Raw genomic sequence first — 21516 nt, 5'->3', positions numbered from 1 at the left:
TGGAACAGTATCTAGAATACAGTGTCCCCAGGGGTACCATGAAATATCTTCTTGCTGCATATGCAGTTTACAACTGGATGTATAGGACAGGGGGACCTGTCAAGTCTCTTACTAGGTGGAACTGATCTTGGCAACCCATAAACCCAAGTTAAAGTCCATCAAGTCTATAGTGAATTTGAAACCTACTAGGTCACATGAATTTATACTTATGAATGTTTGCTATTTATGGTTAAGTGGTAGCATATTATATCCAGTTATTCTTGTGAAAATCACTTGTTCATATCACATATTCAAATCCATGTTCAAAATCACAGATTTTGTCCATGTTACTGACATTGAAAATTACTAATTGAATTTTTACAACAATTATGATTTGAATATTTATATACATGTAAGGCTCAGAGAGAATGCTAGATGTTAAGAAAGAGAAGACTGTTTTTAAGTTACTATAATCTTTTATGGACTTATGGCCATCTGTGTTCCTCTTACACAACCACCCTCTCACCAGGAGTCACATGAAAAAACTTAAAGTTTTAAGGTGTCCAAAGATCACTCTAGAAATCCATCCCTGAGTTAAGAACCATGGATCTGAGCATAAATTTCTTCCCTGAGTGACTCATGGGTTAGAAAATGCATAGTCTTCCTGTAAGAGTGCATCTTAGAACCCAGTGAGACCAAACCATCCCATAATTTAAGTCACAAAGGCATCTCACAAATGGCTGTCACTTTGGCAATATCCCTGCCAAATGAAGAGACTCTTTCAGTCCCTGGAAACATCAGTTTTCTAAATGTCTCTACAGTCTAGTCTTCTAGACTCTCTAGGGAGGGCTCTGAGACATTTCAGATTCATCTACATTTCGGAAAATCCAGCGTGCAACCCACAAGCCTCCTCTCTAAAGAGACTTCTGCACATCTCTGCCATTTGATATTTAACATGGAATGTATTGCTAATTCCTCTGTGTGAGCAATCCCTGCATAAACCCTGTATTTATTTTCATTTTATAACAAGTAGTAATAAGCTTGTGCAAAATCTTGCCCATGCCAATGAGAAAATCCAAAACTATTCTTAACTGTTGGAAAGACACATAAAAGTCATGATGAAAAGAAAAAATATATCCACATCCAACATGCAACAAATATTTTACTGAACACTTTGTCAGAAACTTGCATAGTTAATCCAAATCACCAAATAACTCAACGGTTACCTTGTACTTGGTTTGAGACTTCTTTATGTGTTTTGTATTAAATATGTTGTTTGTTTGCAGAGAGTGGAATATGGTGTTGAGGGAAGAAAAGGGATGTTGTCTAAATAATCTGACTTAAATCGCTAATTGGCCTGATGTTGGCTCCTGTTCAATTTTATTTGCCACTCATCCAAACGCAATGGCCAACAGAGCAGGAGAGCTCACTGGGCAACAAAGACAGCCAACTGGCCACATGCATCCATAGGGAAACAACATACCACTCACCAGCAATGCTCTGCTAGGCTTCAGTATCTTACGATGAATAGTAGTACTTCACAGGTCAGTTTAAGGATTTAATATAATACACAAAAAGTGTTTAGAACAGTGCCAGGATCATAGAATGTTTTAAATAATCATAGTAGCTACTACTAGTAGCTATTATATGCTACCATTATTAGTACACATTCCAACACCAGACAGTATTGATTGGCCTGCTTAGACTATGTGGGTCTGTTTTCTTTCTTTTTTTTTTTTCTTTAAAAAATTTTTAAATTGTTTATTTATTTTTAATTTGTTTGGGCATATAGTAGGTGTATATATTTATGGGGTCTGCTTTCAACAGGAGTATCTAAAATGTACTATTGCTAATGGTACTGAAACAGATTACCTTTTGTAAATCTTTGCCTTCAACTCCTAGAGATTAAGGACCTCTCATGAAGAAAGCTCCCTTAGCCTATTTCTACCATTCATCTGGAAACTAGTCTGCAAACTTGTGACCTCTTCCTGTTAGAAAACATAAGCTATGCTCTCACTTACATAAATTAGTGTTTCTTTCCTCTCCAAATATTCCTGGCAACATTAATTTGCCTCTGTTGCCTAGCCAATCTACCATCCCCGGAATTAAAGCCAGAGACTAACAGAAAATCAAGACTCAATTTGGGACTTTTTGACAAGGAAATTAATGAAAAAAAAAATGGAAACCAAACAAGACAATACAGAATCAGAATGAGCTATCAGTGGAGCACTCACCCCCACTTTCCCCGCATGCATGGATCATCTTACAAGCAGTTAACAGGAAAAGAAGTAGCAGTATGGAAACTTCCCCATCCACAACACATCAAAAAGAAGAATTTCAAGACAGCACAGGTTACCTAGGTCCAGCAATATAAAATAAGCATAGCACTCATGTGTCCCAGGAGACCAAATGGGAAAATGAAGACTAGAAGTTGCGATGGGTACTTTCACCTTACACAAATGACACCCATTTGTGTGTGACTCTTGGTCCTATCTAGACAGTTCTATGTTATAGCAAATCCCAGTCCTTCCTGCTCCCCCTCAGCTCCTCCTGGGCAACTCAGAAGCACCTCTTGGGCTTTCATGTTGCCCTAGGCACTGTTTTCCCTCAGGGGCTCAGGCTGAGTGTGAACCAGCAAGAGACTGAACTACCTTGAGAGTACAATTTGGGACAACCCCGAGCCCTGTATCTTACCTGCAGAATCTGTCCCATCGGCAAGCACACTCTGGGTCGACGCTGGCACTGGGTCCTTGACTCCATGCACCTGAGCAGCTTCATCCTGGTTTGTTAAAAATGCAGAGCACAGATCAGATTCGAGGGCTTCGAGCTTCAGCAAGGAATTCTGCCAGCAAAAGCAGAACATGAGGCCAGCTAAGTAGATGCCTAACACACAACAGCGTGTCCGCAGCTCCCGCAAGCACCTTCCTCCGCTGCCTGGCAGGAAGAGGGTGGTGGCAACAGCTGCTTCAGGGAAAGAACTGGTTGTGCCAGAATCATCCACGTATCATTCCACATGCAGGCTCAGTTTCTGCCTCATTTAAATCCTAACGTATATGGATTATCTGTGACACATGGGACTGGTGATTTCATCAGCAAGAGACGCTGCATCTGGAGAACCAATCTGAGAAGATATCTGCTTCCCGGGTGCTTGAGGTTTTACGCTTTGCAAGTGTTTCATTCATTGTGCTGACATCAGGAAGCAGAAGACATTAAGTCCCTCCCTGGCTACCATTCATAAAAGCCATCATCCCTCCAAAGCAAAGACAGCAGCAAACCGCAGTGCACAAAGAGTTACTGCTGCAGAGGCTGCCGGGCATCTGGGAGGGGCTTTGAGGCTCCCTAATCCACATCTGTATGCAGGGGGGTGTGTGTGTGTGTGTGTGTGTGTGTCTGTGTGTGTGTGTGTGTCTGTGTGTGTCTTCCAAAGTTACTTCTCTCACATGAGAACAGGGTGAGAGAAAAGGGTGGAGGGAGATGACCTTGGTCATTTAGCATAACCCAGCCACTGAGGAAGAAGCAATTCATCTTTCATAGCCCTCAGCATAACCTCCCACCCACTCTCTTCATTTCTCATTTAAAATTTCTCCCATGATTCTTAATAAGAACAAAGTCATACAGATTGACGCATGCATCCTGCCATGATGCAGATGCCAGCAAATTAATTCCCCTGACCAGGTGAAAGTGAGTCAGCCTGAGTCCCTGGCCGGGCTCTCTCCCTCTCCACAAGAATGTTCTACAGGTCTCAGCTGCTCTCCTACCCTCCCAGCTCCAGCAGGGGTGGGCACTGGGAGCAGAGTCACTGGTCCTTTCCCTGCTAGGACCCTCCAATACACACAGGCACACACACACTTACTCATACCCTACCCTCTACATATCCTTTTCCCCACACAGTGTCACACCCAGTCCACAGCCCCACCCCTGCCATATACACATCCTCACCCCCTACTCCACACACACATGTATGTACACCCTCCACCCCTAGTGCTCACCTCCATCCTACACGCACTCTTATACCTACCCCTCACCTCCTCCACACAGATGCTCATACCAAACCCCCATACTCTCATCCCTACTCCCCACACCTACAAACACCCCACCTTCCACACACACACACCCTTACCCCATACATACCTCATACCCTCACATCCACCCCCCAAAACCTCCCAGCCTACTTCACACATAACCCATGCACACCCACCCCACACACACCCACATCCAACTCCCATGCCTTCACACACTATTTCACACACACACACCCCTGCTCCATATGTAACTTCACACCTTTCCTCACATAAACATCTTCCAACATCTCTCACACCCTAACTCCTCCCTTCCATGCAAGACCGAGTCCCACGCACAACCCTTGATCCATTCTGCTGATGTATGAACCTACAGTAGTGTTTTACAAGCTGCCCACCAAGGGATGTCTAAAATCTGTTGTCTCTTCACCATTGTGAAAGCAGCAAGTGCCTAGGTGGGCTCAGGATCACACCTCTGCCATGCCCGGAGATGGGATGGGACCTGGCACAAAGCTCCTAAGAGCTCAGGGGCTGCTGCCTGGGAGCCCATGTGAAGCACCTGTGTGGGGCTGAGCCTTTTTTTTTTTGGCTTCCTCCTCCATTCTGGGATGTTTTCCCAGCAGCTGAGTGTGGAAGTAAGAACTGAGGTTGTTGACAGGAGCTGCAGAAGGAGCAGGGACACCAAGTTTCTGGGAGGATTTAGTATTTAGTAAACAAGCAGCTGGGAGGCAAACAGAAAGATTTCAGGCAAGTTTCCTACTGGAGGACACTGGAAATCAGTGACCTCTGAAAAAGAGCAAAACTACCCTGAAGATTAACAAATAATGCCATGGGAACGTAAAACAGTGCAGCCGCTATGCAAAACAGAATGATGGGCTCCCAAAATGTTAAAAATAGAATTACCATATAATCCAGCAATTTCATTGCTGCACATCTAGCCAAAACAATTGGAAGCAAGGACTTGAATAGATATTCATACACCCATACTCATGGCTGCATTACTCACAATGACCAAGAGGTATGTTTTGGATAAAATAGTGTCTCTACAAAATTTATATGTTGAAGCCCTTACCCCCAATGATACTGTATTTGGAGACAACCCCTTTAAAGAGGCAATTAGGGTTAGATGAGGAAGTGATATCAGAGAGACAGACAGAAAGCCATGTGAAGATGCAACGAGAAGGCAGCTGTCTGCAAGACAAGGAGAGAGGCTCAGGAGAAATCGATCCCGCTGGCACCTTGATCTGGGACTTTCAGTCTCCAGAACTGTGAAAAAATACATTTATGTTGTTTAAGCTTCCAAGTCTGTGGTATTTGTTAGGGAAGACCTAACAGACTAACACAAGGTGGATGCAGCCTAAGTGTCCATGAGCGGGTGAATGGATAAACCAAAGGTGGTTATGCACATACAATGGAACATTGTTCAACACTCAAAAGGAAGGACTTCTGACACAGGCTACATGCCACAACATGTATAAACTTTGAGGACATTATGCTAAGTGAAATAAGCCAGTCACAAAAGGATAAATACTGTATACTTCCACTTGCATAAGATATTTAGAGTAGTAAAATTCATCGAAGCTGGGAGCAGTGGCCTAAGCCTGTAAATCCCAGCACTTTGGGAGGCTGAGGTAGGCGGATCACTTGAGGCCAGGAGGTTGAGACCAGGCTGGCCAACGTGGAAACCTCGTCTATACTAAAAATATAAACATTAGCTGGGCATGGTGGCACACGCCTGTAATTTCAGCTGCTCAGGACACTGAGGCACGAGAATCGCTTGAACCCAGGAGGTGGGGGTTGCAGTCAGCCGAGATTGCACCACTGCACTTCAGCCTGGGCAACAGAACAAGACTCCATCTCAAACATATATATATATATATATATATATATATATGAAGATGAAAAAAGTTCTGGAGATGGATGGTAGTGATGGTTGCCCAACAATGTGACTGTACTTAACGCCACTGAACTACACACTTAAAAATGGTTAAATGGTGGCCAGGCACAGTGGCTCATGCCTGTAATCCCAGCACTTTGGGAGGCCGAGGCGGTGGATCGCCTGAGGTCAGGATTTTGAGACCAGCCTGATCAACATGGTGAAATCCTGTCTCTATGAAAAAATAACAAAATTAACTGGGTGTGGTGGCATGCACCTGTAATCTCAGCTACTCAGGAGGCTGAGACAGGAGAATTGCTTGAACCCAGGAGGCGGAAGATGCAGTGAGCCAAGATCGCATCATTGCACTCCAGTCTGGGCAACAGAGTGAGACTCCATCTCAAAAAAAAAAAAAAAAGAAAAGAAAAGAACAAAAGGTCGGGCGTGGTGGCTCTCACACCTGTAATCCCAGAACTTTGGGAGGCAGAGGCAGGAGGATCACTTGAGGTCAGGAGTTCGAGACCAGCCTGACCAATATGGTGAAATTCTGTCTCTACTAAAAATACAAAAATTAGCCGGGCATGGTGGGGGCACCTGTAGTCCCAGCTACTCGGGAGTCTGAGACAGGACTATTGCTTGAACCCAGGAGGCAGAGGTTGCAGTGAGCCGAGATCATGCCGCTGCACTCCAGCCTGGGCAAAGAGTGAGACTCTGTCTCAAAAAAAAAAAAAAAAAGTTAAATGATAAATTTTAGGTTAGATGTATTTTAACAATTTTTAAAAATGAATGAAAGGAAAGTATAAAGAAAGACTGGTATTCTTTCTTTCTTTCACTTTATCTTTCATTCTTTTTTTTTAATTGTAGAACCAGCTGCCTGTCTCAAATTTATAAGTGCTCTTGTATATTCTGCAAAGCAGAAGAGGGCATAGGCTTCAGGTTCCCACAGAATGAGAGGGAATGTCAGCTTTGCTACATACCATGTGTCTGACTTTGGCCAAGCATCCTAGTTATTCTGGGCCTTAATGTCCTCTCTAAAAAAGGGGCAGTGGTAACAGCAACAATGGTACCTGCTCTAAGGGATGCTCTCAGAATTACACAAGGGAAATCATGGAAAGCTGGAAAGCACTTTGCAGAGTACCAGCATGTGGCAAACACTCAAGGACCGGATTCTGTGTTTAGTATGACTATCTCCAAACCCCAAAGGCTGCCGGACAGAGCTCTAGCCATGTGGCAAGGCTGTACTCCACACTGACACTGAGGCCTTGACTCATCACTTTACCCCCCAGGGTCTTATTTCTGCACCTGCCTAGCAAGGTCCTTAGGCTACATGACTTCTAAGTCCCTTTACAACTTGAAAGGAGAGAAAAGCAAACAGGCACATGGACTGGAGATGGATGCACAGAATCTGGCATGGAGTGGGTGCTTAGACACTGTGTTTGGAACGGAACCAAATGTCCAGACAACACAAATAGGTTTCAAAGAATTTCACTGCACAGGAGTTCACATTCAGAGATCCCTGGTCTCCCATAGGAAGAGAGGTATAATGCCATGACCCAGTTATGGCTAGAAGTATCCACTGGTGGCTGGGCACAGTGACTAACCCCTGTAATCTCAGTACTTTGGGAGGCCAAGGTGGGTGGATCATTTGAGGTCAGGAGTTCAAGACCAACCTAGCCAACATGGTGAAACCATGTCTCTACTAAAAATATAAAACCTTAGCCAGGCATGGTGGCCAACTCCTGTAATCCCAGCTACTTGGGTGGCTGTAGGACGAGAATTGCTTGAACCCAGGAGGTGGAGGGTGCAGTGAGCCAAGATCATGCCATTGCAATCCAGACTGGGCAACAGGGGGAAAAAAAAGCAGCAGCATCCATCGGTTGTTCTCGTCCATCTTCCTCTTTCACTTTCTCCCTCACTGTACTCACACTAAGCAAGACTCTGAGTGTCAAAGGAGATCTAGTTGTACAGCAGAGGGTTGGAGACCCCTGATCTACACCACTGTCACATACATGTCCTTCCAGTGGATGGGTGATCTGTCCTACCACGTCTGTGCCCTGCAGAGCCACCCCAAGAAGGCTTCAGGACAGCTTGCAGTGCACATACAGAGTTTGTGTCCACCTTGCAGGGATGATGCCACATATCCAGCTCCACATGGAAAGCCAGGCAGCTTTCCATGCAAGAGCTGCACTAGGCTCTGCAGTATGAGGCTATTAGCAGCCCCTTCCTCGTGGGGCTTCCAGTCTAGTGGGGAGATCACTAATAAGCAGGTAAACAAATCAATCATGATAGTTATTATTGTCATAGGGCTATGGAGGAAAGAAACAGCAAGCCCAGGGAGTGAGTGACTAACCACCCATTTCACTTCTATCATGCCTGACTTAGTAACCTTTAATGCAGGAACATGCTTTTCCCTCTACAGAAAGATGCAGGACCCTCCATTCCGGGTCCTAATAGACCCCTACAGTCCTAGTGCCACCTCAACCCAGCCATCTCTGATAGGACTTCCACTCCCCTGGCTCCCCAAGCCCATCACTCAGGGCCAGCCTGCTAGTACTTTTCCTGGTTTATATCCAAAGTCTCCTCATACGAATGTCTAGAATCTGCAAGAAAGTTGAGTAAGGGCTAACAGGCCCGGTAAAGAACAATGACCACCTCTGCTGCTCCAACTATCCTATCTGGTTAAGAAAGAAGCCAGAGAGAAGTCTGTGAAACGTAGGTGTGGTTTTCTTTAAAAAGCTCATTTTTTCCGTTTACATAATGGAGAATATGCTACTTGTTTTAGAAAATACTCTACTCATTTTCTTTCCTCTACAATTACTCAGGTCCCACTTTAGTTGGGTTGAAATAGAGAACACCCACACAGGCTGGATGGCTAAATACTATTTTAGGGTGCCTTTGTCTGCAATTCACCAGTCCCAGAGCAGGCACCACTTACATTTAGTTCGTATGAAAGGGTTTAGTCCTCCTCCCCATTCTTTTATCTATCCAAGAATTGCATATAGATTCCCTATGATGATATGAAGCAAATCAAGTTGGAAATCTGCTCAAAACTGGGGACATGACTGGGTCTCCAAATATCTCCATTCTTACTTACCACTCTTCTTCACTGAATTTCAATGTTTCTTGAATATATGCCCACCCACATATATACAACACCCTTCCTTTCCATCTGCTGATTCACCTGCTCTCTGCCCCCTCCTCCCCAGACACTACTCAGCTCTGGTTGTTTCACAGCCAAAATCCCATCAAATTATTGAGCCAGTTCTGATTATCTTATCTCAGCAGGGGGCCCCTAGTGTCTCTTTTAGCGTCTTGTTTATTTCCTTCACAAGGCACGCCACAATTTGTAATTTTGTGTATTGTTTATTGGCTATTTTCAGCTCCATAAGAACTAGCACTGTGCCTCCATTGTTTACTGCTGCATCCTAGCACAATGTGTAGAAAAGAGCCAATCAATAAAAAGACTGCCATTGTATCTGAGTTTTGTTTTTCTGGGTCCCTTAGCCAGTGTTTGCAGGCGGGGGCTGGGGTCTCTGAGTATCCAATATTGAGCCCTCCTACCACCCTGGTTTAGAAACCTTAAAGTGCTTAAAAATCGCAGGGGAGTTTACAAAAGACGTGTGCTCCCAGGACATGCCGGTTCTAGAGATTCTGGTTCAGTAGGTCTGAGGCAGGGTCTTTCAACACAGGAAGTCCAAGGTCCCTATTCCCTGGTGCCTTGACACACTATAAATGTCTCAGTTGCCCACTTAGTTCTACTTGCCCCAGGGCCAAAAGCTTTTCTCTGAGTCCTAGCCCTCTGACTACCTCATTGCCTTTTTATCTTTCGGTTGGTTCCCTTGAGAGCTGCTCCCACCCCCACCAGGAGGTATAAAGTGTGAAGTGCTCAGAAGCAAGAAGGTGTTGCTTCCTGAACTTCTTGATGTTCTTGCCAACAAAGTGGGACTTCTCCCAATGTCGACCATTACAAGAAAAAGCCAAATTTATCCCTCCCCTAAAGTAAAGACATTGGACTTTTGGCGAATCCCTCTGGGGACAGCGTCACTCGTGTCTGAGCATGGTTTGCAGCACAGCACACCTCAGCTTAGCCCAGCCCAGCTTCCCTTTGTTCAGGAGCTCAGCCCTCACTCCCCGGCACCTCCCAAAGGAGAAATGCAATGTAGGAGAACAAGCTATTCACCTTAAGGAGCCTTCTGTTGACAAGAAGATCCAGGTCTTATTCGGCTCCTATCAGCAATTCTTTATAAACAAGGACAACCTAGCCACAATACACGATAATAAAACCCACATTTCCTTTAAGCTAAATGACTTCAACCTGGAAAGGGGGAATCCTATACTTGATTTCACCTGATTCTGATATCCTTGTTATATTCACTTTATTCAGTGAATAATAAGAACAAGATGTTTGGGAGAGAATGATACCATTTTATAAACTCCCACTTTAAAGCAGAACTCTGAGCTTTTCTAGATAGTAAGACTGATTTTTCTGAAAATACAATGTGTCTCACTTACAACTCATGGAATGAACTTCAATAGTTTCTCAATGGAGTTACTAGTACTTTAACTATCCAAAAGCACAGGTCTTAAGATGGATAAGCCCCTAACTAGTCATTTTTCCCAGAACATTAATTAAATCCCAAGGGCTGAAGTCCAAAGCTAGTCTGGGTTGTAGCCCATATGGTTGCTTCTTTGTGGCTTTGTTTCCATTTATTTTAGCCCTGAAAAATATTCGCCTTCAAAACTAAACTTAGTAAGATGAGAGCACAGGAGATGGCCCACTGGGCCCTTAATCTGGCTCATTCTGTGTCACAGGGCAAACCACCAAATGATGCTGGCTCATGGGCCCTCTACTTTTTCTGATGACACTACCTTAACTCCTTCAATTTCTAAAATTCAATGAATATTAGAAATCAGTAAGTGTTCACTGAAAATCATAAAATCACATGCCATATGAAATAACATATATCTATGCCTTTAAAGATGGCAGGTCACATTGGAAAGCATGGCCATTTCCTCAAATACTAATTTTTAAGTTATATATTTTTAAATTTCGAATTGACACATAGTAATTATACATATTTATAGGGCACACGGTGAGTTTTGATACATACATAGTGATCAAATCACAATAATGAGATTATTCACCACCTCAAATATTTACCATTTGCTTGTGTTGGGAACATTCACAATCTTCTCTCCTAGTTATTTGAAAACCCGTTGTAAATTATTGTTGATGAGAGTCACACTACAGTGCTGTAGAATACTAGAACTGATTCCTTTTATCTAGCTATGATTTTATATCCTTTAACCAATCCCTCCCTATCTCTCTCTCCCCTTTACCCGTCCCAGCATCTAGTAACCACTATTCTACTCTCTACTTCTATGAGATAAATTTTTTTTTTTTTTTTGAGATGGAGTCTTGCTCTGTCACCCAGGCTGGAGTGCAGTGGCACGATCTTGGCTCACTGCAAGCTCCACCTCCCGGGTTCACACCATTCTCCTGCCTCAGCCTCCCAAGTAGCTGGGACTACAGGCACCCACCACCATGTCCGGCTAACTTTTTTTTGTATTTTTAGATGAGGTTTCACCGTGTTAGCCAGGATGGTCTCGATCTCCTGACCTCGTGATCCACCTGCCTTGGCCTCCCAAGGTGCTGGGATTACAGGCGTGAGCCACCTCGCCCAGCCAAGATCAACTTTTTTAGCATTCACACAGGAGCGAGAACATGCAGTGTTTATCTTTCTGTGACTGGCTTATTTCATTTAACATAATTTTCTCCAGGATCACCCATGTTGCTGTGAATGACAGTATTTCATTCTTTTTTCTGACTGGAAAATATTCCATTGTATATAAGTACCATATTTTCTTTATCCATTTGTCTGTTGATAGACACTTAGGTTTTCAAATCTAATATTTTGTAAGAAAATAAAAAAATTCAGCTCTTGTCTCTCTATAAACTTGAGTTTTATAATCTTCAGAAGGCCAAAAATGTCCTAAAAAAGACAACAGGTGCCAAGGCTAGGAAGGCCAGATGTCTGGACTTGATGTGTGTCCCTATAAACCTCTGGGAAGTGAGGACAACAAAGTACATTCTTATACTGCAGCTCTTGCACCTCATCCCTGTACCAGACCCAAAGCTGGATACACATTTGCTTCTCAATAAATCCTGCTGAAAGAAAGAATTATCCTTAGAAGCAAATGTCTCAAAGGACACAGTTCTCAGGAAAAATTTGGTCTTCAAATCAGCAGAAATATTTTCTAAAAGTTAGCAGGGGTAGGTGGAGCAGAATATATTTATGAAAGCTGTCAACTTTATATTTCACCAAGTGAGAGCATGTGAGAAAGAAAACAAACAAATCTCCTCCCCATCATTTCTTCACAAAATGAAAATTTTAAGAACAATTTCTAAGTGAAAGGTTGTTCATAGACTTTATTTAAAAAAAAACTCACCATATTCATTTATCTTATATTTATACTTTCGCCAAAAAGCAGTAAAAACTATAGCACAGGCTGGCCCCTGGGAGCCACTGAACTGGGTACAGTTCCTTCCAGCCTTCCATGAGAGAGTAGGAAATTAGTAGTATGAAGAGAAATAACCTGAAAGAGTGAGCAACAAGAAAAAGGATCAAGATGTCATGCCAGAGAAAACAGGAGGAGCCAATGGGGCAAAGCTGCAGGGGAGTGGGGGAAATGGGTAGGCTGCCAGGCAAAAGGCAGCACAGGTGGGTCAACTAGGCAAGTCCTGCCTCAATGCCTCTGCTCAGTCCAACACCGCTGATGCTTCTCCGAGGCAGTTCCCAGACAAGGAAAAATAGAGGCAGCTGCTGACATGGCTTCCACTTTTTCTGCCAACACCACACTAAGGATTCCCCTGAGGGTGAGGCCCACAGATCTGGTTTCCCTGGAGACAAGAAGACAGGCTGAATAGTTGCATCTGAACAATGGGGCAGAATAAACCAGACCGGGAAGTAGTTCAGAGCTTTTTTGTCATGCAGTTCATTCAACTGGGAATGAGAGCTAGTGTTCACACCATGACCATGTTGGCTACAGGATGTGCTCATTGACACTGATAACAAAAGTTGTCTAAAATTAAATGAATCATAGGATACTGTTCCAGCTGAGCAACAAACCTTAGTAGGGGAGACAGGTGACTCTACCTCAACTCAAAAAACCATACCAGAAAAACGCCAAGTGGCATCCTGCAGGGGTCCAGCAGAGAGGAAAATTACTTTGGAGATCATGCTTCCAGAGACCAACATTATGCAGCCCAGCATCTAATTACTCATCTTCTGAGAACCGCACTCCTAGATCCTAAGTGGGAAATATGGCCCAAGTCTAACAAATCAGCTTATTCCAAACGCCATCATCACAGGGACTGATTCAGAAATGGGCACATGCCCCAAGCCAGATAAATGACACTCAAATAAGGGACTTTTTAGAACTAGGAAGGACAGACTTATTTTACTATGTGGTAGGCAGAATCCTAAACGTAGCCATCAAGATTCCTATACCCTGATAACATAATCAAACACTAATCTAGGTACTTCTATGAAGAGATTTGCAAATGTAATTAAAGCTTTAACTCAGCTGACCAAAGATACAGATTACTTGGCTGAGCCTGGACCAATCAGGGGAGGCCTTTAAAATGCACAGCATTTCTTCCAGTTGGTAGCAAAAGACAACATCAGAGAAATTCAAAGCACAAGGATCTGCCATGCTGTTGCTGACTCCAAGATAAAGGGTGAGGAGGGGGAGTGTGACAGCCTCTAGAAGCTGAGAGCTGCCCTCAGGTGACACCCAGCAAGGAAGCAGGACACATAGTTGCACAACTACAAGGAACTAAATTCAGGCAACAATCTGCAGAAGCTGGGACGGAGGCTCTTCTCCAGATCCTCCAGATAAGAAACTACCCCAGCCAGTGCCTAGATTTCAATTTCATGAAACCCTAAATAGAAAACCCAGTTGAGTCCACCTACATTTCTGACCTGCATAACTGTGAGCTAATAAATACATGTTTGAAGCCACTAAGTTCTTGGTAATTTGTCACCCATTAATAGAAAACTAATATACACTGGAATTAGTGACTAAATAATTTGTCCCTAGAGAGGGGCTGACCTAAATAAAGACGAAGCCAATATAGAAAAAGAAGAAGCGAGAGATAGGAATAGATGGCATCTCCATGATGAGTTTTCATCCCTGGACCTAGCCATGCATAGAGCTTATCCTGATCCTAAGTTTTCAGACATATATCAATAACATCCTGTTCTTATTAAAACCAAGTTGAATTGACTTTCAGTCACACGGTAAGAATCCCAGATACTTTGTAAAACATCCTCAATCAATCCTGAATTAAGGCCTAACCCTACAGACTGGGTTTGCATTTGAATACAAAAATACAGCTGCCTATTCTTACAGAAATAATACCATTCAGTCAGCTCAAGAATGTGAAAGGCCTAAGAAGCCTCTTTCTTGACTATTTTCACAAAATTAACACAATTTTGAGGAAGAAACACATCCTGAACAAAACAATACATACCATCTTGAGGCCTGATATGGCTTGATGCCAAAATACCTATAAGATAAACTGTGGATGCTGATAAAAACACAATCTAGTCTTTCACATGGAGATACACAAAGACATAGACACATGCATACTGACTCAAAGAGGGACACTGCATGCGTGTAAATTGTCCTACTTTTAACAAAATTAACATATTAAAGCATTCTTCATAGATATCTTTGGCACTGAGGCTAAAGTTTAGTTATTATGACCAACATAATTGAACAGATAAGAGTTAACAGCAGTATATGAAGAAAAATTAATTTTTCATATTGATTTCAGGTAAATAAATCATCTCTTTCATACCAAGCTAAATAAAAATAGGTATCTCTTTTGTAAAATAAGACTGCAATTACAGATTCAAGGTTAAACTTCTTAATATTGATACTAGGTCATTATTGAACATCTGTTGCTTGCTGTTAATTTATTACATTTGTTTCTTATAAGATAGCCTCTTCCTCTAGATTCTAATGGTATTCCTAAGGAATTTGTCCTCTTATGGTAGAACCACAGTCAGAATATAGCATAGCACAAGTCTGAATCCATGCCCATTGTGAGCATCTTCTCTTCCTCTGGTTCCTCAATAACCAGTGAAGGTGACGATGACAAACACAAATCTGGAAATCTCCTGACTATTTTTGATAAAGTCAATACTAAATTTCAAAGCAGTAACAGAGGCAGAACACACCTTTAGAATGCCCTGTAGGGTCAATTAACAGCAAAAATAGGCCGGGCGCGGTGGCTCAAGCCTGTAATCCCAGCACTTTGGGAGGCCGAGACGGGCAGATCACGAGGTCAGGAGATCGAGACTATCCTGGCTAACTCGGTGAAACCCCGTAAAATACAAAAAACTAGCCGGGCGAGGTGGTGGGCGCCTGTAGTCCCAGCTACTCGGGAGGCTGAGGCAGGAGAATGGCGGGAACCCGGGAGGCGGAGCTTGCAGTGAGCTGAGATCCGGCCACTACACTCCAGCCTGGGTGACAGAGCAAGACTCCATCTCAAAAAAAAAAAAAAAAAAAAAAAAAACAGCAAAAATATTTCTACCTTATTCTATAAACACAAAGAGCACTTATAACAAATTCTTCAGAATAAGTTACAGTAATAATCTTTCCATTAAAGAGATGCTATTATCCTCTCACTCTAACCCATTTATGCCTAGTGTTCCATTGTTGGAACGCTCAGCATGTGGGAGTTATTTATATCCTACTGCTCAAGGTCATCGCCAAGGTCTGATTGCAAAAATTCAAAACATTGCAACCTTGGCCATAAATGGGCTAAGCACTCATAAAGGGAGCACAGTGCAGTATCAGAGAACTTGTGCTTGCCTTTTTCAGATGCTTTAGGTTCTACTAGTTACCAGGTGAAATGGCTTAGCCAGTGTGACGGTGTTAACATTCCTCATGAAGTAACAACATGACTGAAATTTCTCCACCTTGAAAAATCATTTCTCTTTCCTACTCTCTACCTCACAGAGTTAGAAATGGGGAAGCAAGGTGGGAAGAATAGATTATCATCTCCTTTTGACCCTCACTGTTGAGTCTACCAATTTCTTCTCCCCTACAAAAGACAACACCATCCTTTCCCATTCCATGACCTGTATATTACAGGATTCAGCAACTTCCATCTGGGTTGGTTTCTTACTCTCCATCAGTGGTCCCTGACATACTCAGTTACTTCAATGTCCAGGCTGACAATCATGCTAATGTCTGGCTTCATAATTCCTCAACCTCCTCAATTCCAGTGTTCCTTCCACTTCACTATGGCTGGCCACCTCAGCAAGTTGCCATAAATTTCAGAATCTCAAACCTTCTAAACATAGTCCCCATCCCCTCTATCTCGTTCACTCCCTGCAACTGAACTTATTCTGTCCTCCTAATTCTATTAAGGTTTTACATTTTTCTATGTTCCTACAATGAGGCATCCCACTTAGACTCCTTACCATGTGAGAAACATATATGGGAGAGACAGACAGCTGTCTCTATGGTTTGATTCTGGGGACAAAAAAAAAAAGTCAGTATACCCACCTAGAAGTATTCCTCCCACTGATGCCTTAAGTCTTAGCTACCTTGAAATCCTCACCATTGGAGGTATAGAGTTTATTGGTGTGCAAAAGACTGATGCAACATTTATCCATTTTCACATTTCAGGATTTAGCATCTGCTTCTTTGTGCTCAACACATCTCTCTTGGGTAAACCCATTAACCCATGACAAGATTGTTTTATTTTTTTCAGATTTATAAGCTGCCTTCTTAGGCCTGGAGAGGATAAACGATAGTGATGGTCAATGCCAGCACAAGACAGTTTCATGGTCAATAAGCCTCAAAGACAAGGGAAATATGGAATCCATGTAAGGTCACTAAAGCTTCTCCTTCAAGGTCAATTGGCTTGTGGCTGACCTTACCTATATGGCCTTGAAATTCCAGGTAAGAAGTAAAATGAAAACAAACTCACATTCACTCAACTGACATTGTTTTATCCAAAAGGTAAATGCAGAATACCTTCAAAGTATCTATCAGATAAGAAAATAAAGTGTTTTTCCTGAGCACAGAGGCCATCAGTTTTTGAGGTGACCATTTCCTTCTGTATGATATGACATAGGAGTTGGGTTGGGTGAGTATAATAAAGGAGAAAAGAAGGCCCATGGTGACCCAGAGCTTCAGCCTGCTCCAGCCATACCACTCCAGATCCCCAGTTGATCACAATTCTTCACTTACGATAATGTGGCCTCTCTCTTGTGTGAGACTGATAAATAACTGTGCTAAGCACATATATCACTTCCATTGCACTACTTACTATTCACTCCCCAATAAGGCTTCAGATGGTGGGTTGGCCAGGAGGAGGCTTTAATCATGAGTCACTTAGTTTGCCTTATTCAATCCCTGATGGGAAGCTATGGCTACATTCTGAAAGCACTGGGAAAATGGAAAAGGGGTAGAATCAATGAATGTTAAAATTGAAAGGCCTCACTTTCAATATATGATCTCACTTATAAGTGGAATCTAAAAAAGTCAAACTTTTGGTAGAGTAAAATAGGGTTACCAGAGACTGGTGGGGAGGAGGTGGACAGGGAAAGAGGAGACATTAGTGAATGGGCATAAAGTTTCAGTTAGACAGGATAAATCAGTTTCGGTGTTTTATTGCACCACACAGTGACTATAGTTAATAACAATATATTGTATATTAGCTGAAATAGAGGATCTTAAATGTTCTCATCACAAAGAACTGATACATATTCAAAGTGTTGAATATGCAAATTCACCTGATTTGTTCATTCCACAATGTACACATTTATCAAAACATCACATTGTATCCCATAAATATATACAAATGTACAATTATTATTTGTCATTTAAAAATCTAATTAAACTTAAAAAAATATCCGAAAGGACACCTAGACTTAGCCCAGTTCAAAACTTCCTACAGAGTTAGAAGTGGGGAAGCAAGGTGGGAAGCATAGATTATCATCCCCTTTTGACCCTCACTGTTGAGTCTACCAATTTTTTCTTGGTAGTTTTAGTTTACAAATGAAAACTAAAAGAAGTTGATGTGGTGCTATTTCATATATAGTCTGAGAGTTGGAAACAGTAGTTTGAGGACCCAATATGGCTTTTTTTTTTCCAGGGAAGGAGAGATTCATTAGTTTTCTTTATAAATATATTATTTTTCTTAACTGGAACTGAATCAAGGAATGTGATCTACAAACATACAGAGAGTAAAACAACATTTTTCTTCATTTTATCTTTCAAGTACCTTTCTGATCTATTGAATGCTTATGAATTACACGGACTGGCAGACTGACTAAGACCAAGGATTAAGGTGGATGAGATACTGACAGATCTCAAGTCTACAATATTTTCCTGTCAGGATTCAAAAGATCCTAACCCTCAAAATCTGATGTCTTATAGAGATAGAGTCATACAGCTCAGGTGAATGTCAGTAGGGAGATTTAATCAGTTTTTTTTCTGGAAAAAACTCCTATATCCTAGTCCCAGAGATATCAAAAACTGTGAAATAAAAAATGCAATTCCTATCAAGAGACTCAAAGTCAAAAACTGGGAGCTCCAGGCTGGCAGAAGAAATATGAGACCGGCAGGTGTCAAATCTATACTCATGCCAAGTGGAAACAAGAAGTTAGTGAGCTCTCCAGCCCACTAGGAAACTATGAGAAACACACACAGAGACAACATACGCGGATACGCTACACCATGTATCACCGTGCCAGGCAGAGAAGACCTCGGGTCAAGTGCCAGCTCTGGAATCAAGCTGAGCCCCATCTGTCAGTCACAGAGCAAGTGGACAAAGAAGTACAAATAGTAGAAGTGAAATACCAGATGTGAAATTTGAGGAATATATAAGGTACATATGTAGCATCCTGTAATTATTACTTAGGTACAACATATGGAAACATCTGGAAAAAATTTGTGGACTATGATTCTCATGAGGCTCAAGAAACTCTTTTTTGGTTTTAGACTTGCAAGTTGGTATGGAACAGAGTGCAGTTACGGAACTGGTAGGTTCTTTATAAGGATGTGTGGGCAGGTGGTGAATAAATAAAATAAAGGAACAAAAACCAATGAAGAGAGCTAACATAACAAAAAGTTCTACCTTACATGTTTATTTAGAGATGGGAGGCATACTCCCGTAAAAAGTCAGCTGTACAGCGACCAGAAAACAGCTCATAGTAATAAAAATACATACGATAGATAACAACAGCTCTTAATAGTCAACAACCAGAAACAAGTATACAATAAGTTACAGCAAAGCAAATGAAAACTACGACTATATACCAAACATGAATGACCCTCATGAACGTAACATGGAGCAAATAAAGCCAGACACAAAAGAGTGTATCCATGAATAAAACACTAAAAAATACTAGTTATCTTCATAGGAGAGTAGTGACTGGAAGGAATTACAGAGAGGCATCTGGGATGCTGGTAATATTTTGTTTCTTGATTTATGTGCTGATTGCATACTTTGTAAGAATTCATTCAGCTGTATACCTATGACCTGTGTACTTTTCTGTATTTTCTATCCCTATTATTTTCTATCCCTATTAAAAATATTATAGCAATGTTTCCCATTTGTGTTCCATAGGGACTCTGTCGCCTAAAGAAATGTGATTAGGTGGTTCTTCTGTAAAAGAGTTTGGTGTTCAATAAGTTGAGAAATGCTGGGAATGACATAGGACATTTCAATCCATGAGTGGGAACACATCCACCCTCCTTGATGGCCTCTGACCCATTCATACTGCACCTCCTTCAAGTTTCCCCAAGGCTTTTTTCTGGTCTCCCAAATTTTGGCCACAACAGAAACTGCGTGAAAGAATGTGGGTCAATCTATATAGTTCACCCCCTGATGGAAGAAAACCACTGTCAGCACATACTGTATTCAACCAGTCTGAATCAGCAGCGTCACCTCTGTATGGAAGCGTGCACATTTAAAATATGGCGCTGCCTGCTGTTTTAGATGGACCTCTCCATCCAGCGCTCTTACGCCCAGGCAATCAGTGCAGTAAGCTGGCACATACTTCATGTCATTTGCAAATACAATGTAGTGAAGGAATATGGAAAAGCAGATTTTCAAATATAGCTTTTCACAACTGCGATTTGGGAATGCTCAAGTGATCTCAGCATCCTTATGGGTTTGCAGCTCAAGAAACAGTTTCTCCCAAATACTCGAAAGTTGTCATGAGTTGACTCTTACAATCACCTAATTTTTCTAGTCACTTATGTCAAAACAAACCTTTGCTCCTTTACAGCTAGCATTTTGCCTGTTCACGGTGGGGTGGACAGCTGCATTCACTGATTCAGGCTCTTGCCTCTTTTCTCTTAAACTCTTTTTCACTCATTACCATGAGGAAGATTAGAATTTGGAGCCTGTCTGTATGCATGCACACAAAAATAACAGTTCTGTGTCCTTATCTTTAGGACATTTTTTACCACTTTAGCTATTTAACTTGGCTTAACCAAGCAGCTGGTTTACTTTTAGCTATTTATTTCTACCAAGTTCTAACCAAAAGAAAGAAAAGAAAAAGAAAATCACCTAAATTTAGTGAAGTACCCTTTTTGTGGAGTGGGAAAGGAAGAGGAGGGAGCAATGCATCTTCAAAACGTCAAATAAACAATTTGCCTAAAGCCCATCATTTCTCTTTTTGGCATCTGGTCATCAGGTCTTTTCATTCTCTTTGCTATGACCCTAATCAGACATACTAAATACCACCCACTACTACTTAATTTACAATGAAGACAAGAAGAGCCAGACAGAGTATTCCAAACCAATGTCTTAAGCAAAGGCATTCATAATAATAGACATCATAATTACGTTACATTAATTTCATACAGGAGAATTCAATTACATATTCCAAAGAAAATCCAGAACAAGCTAATTAACATCATGATGTCCAGTTTGGTGGGAAATCATTTGGATTGGAAAATATGGCTTCATGTCTCAAAGTCTACTAAGAAAATCACATTGCAAACACCAAACTATATCATTCTCAGTGGATAAACAGTAAGCATGATTATGTTTGAAATTGCAGAAGCCGTTAGGAAAAACAGAGATGTAGACAAAATAAAATTAAGAGAAAATTTTATAAATGTTAACTGTCACAGCCATGGTTATATAATCCTGAAGAAAAGCTGAAAAGAGTGTAACAAAATGACTGCTGGACTTCGGTTAGGGCTAAGACATCATGAGCTGCCTCACAAACAATATTTTAAATATGTTTGCTCCAGAAGAAGGAAAAACATTACCAACTGAACAAAGAACTATAAGTATTACAAATTCACTTAAAAGCAAAAATACTAAGTTTTCATCAGAACAAATTCCTAGTACTGTGAAAAAGAATGGTAAAACTCATGATTGGCTAATTAATGTTCTTATAACCAGTAATGATTGCACCTACCTCATTTAAGTCCTGCCGAGTTTCAAAAGCATCCTTTGGCCAAATGACAGTCCTCTGGTCTATTCTATAAAATACAAAGAAAAATTATTTCCATTTAAAAGAGACTTTTCAATGATGTACATGTGAAGCTGGTGGCTACAAATCTGGCTGTACCCCTGATAAAAAAAACCCTTGG

General features: G+C 41.7%; 1 protein-coding gene across 8 annotated transcripts in view; it reads right to left on the bottom strand.

Moving 5' to 3' along the window:
- FAM13C (family with sequence similarity 13 member C) overlaps positions 1 to 21516 on the bottom strand; it is a 113079-nt gene that overhangs the window by 34308 nt on the left and 57255 nt on the right. For all 8 annotated transcript variants that reach the window (XM_077946731.1, XM_077946733.1, XM_015147582.3 and 5 more), the window contains 2 exons: positions 21342 to 21405; positions 2674 to 2758 (listed from right to left, as the gene is read on the bottom strand). In XM_077946731.1, coding sequence (XP_077802857.1) covers positions 2674 to 2758; positions 21342 to 21405 — 149 coding nt within the window. The remainder of the gene's footprint in view (positions 1 to 2673; positions 2759 to 21341; positions 21406 to 21516) is intronic.

Source organism: Macaca mulatta, chromosome 9, assembly GCF_049350105.2.
Source record: "Macaca mulatta isolate MMU2019108-1 chromosome 9, T2T-MMU8v2.0, whole genome shotgun sequence".
Lineage (NCBI taxonomy): Eukaryota > Metazoa > Chordata > Mammalia > Primates > Cercopithecidae > Macaca > Macaca mulatta.
This window is presented reverse-complemented; position numbering and strand designations above follow the sequence as displayed.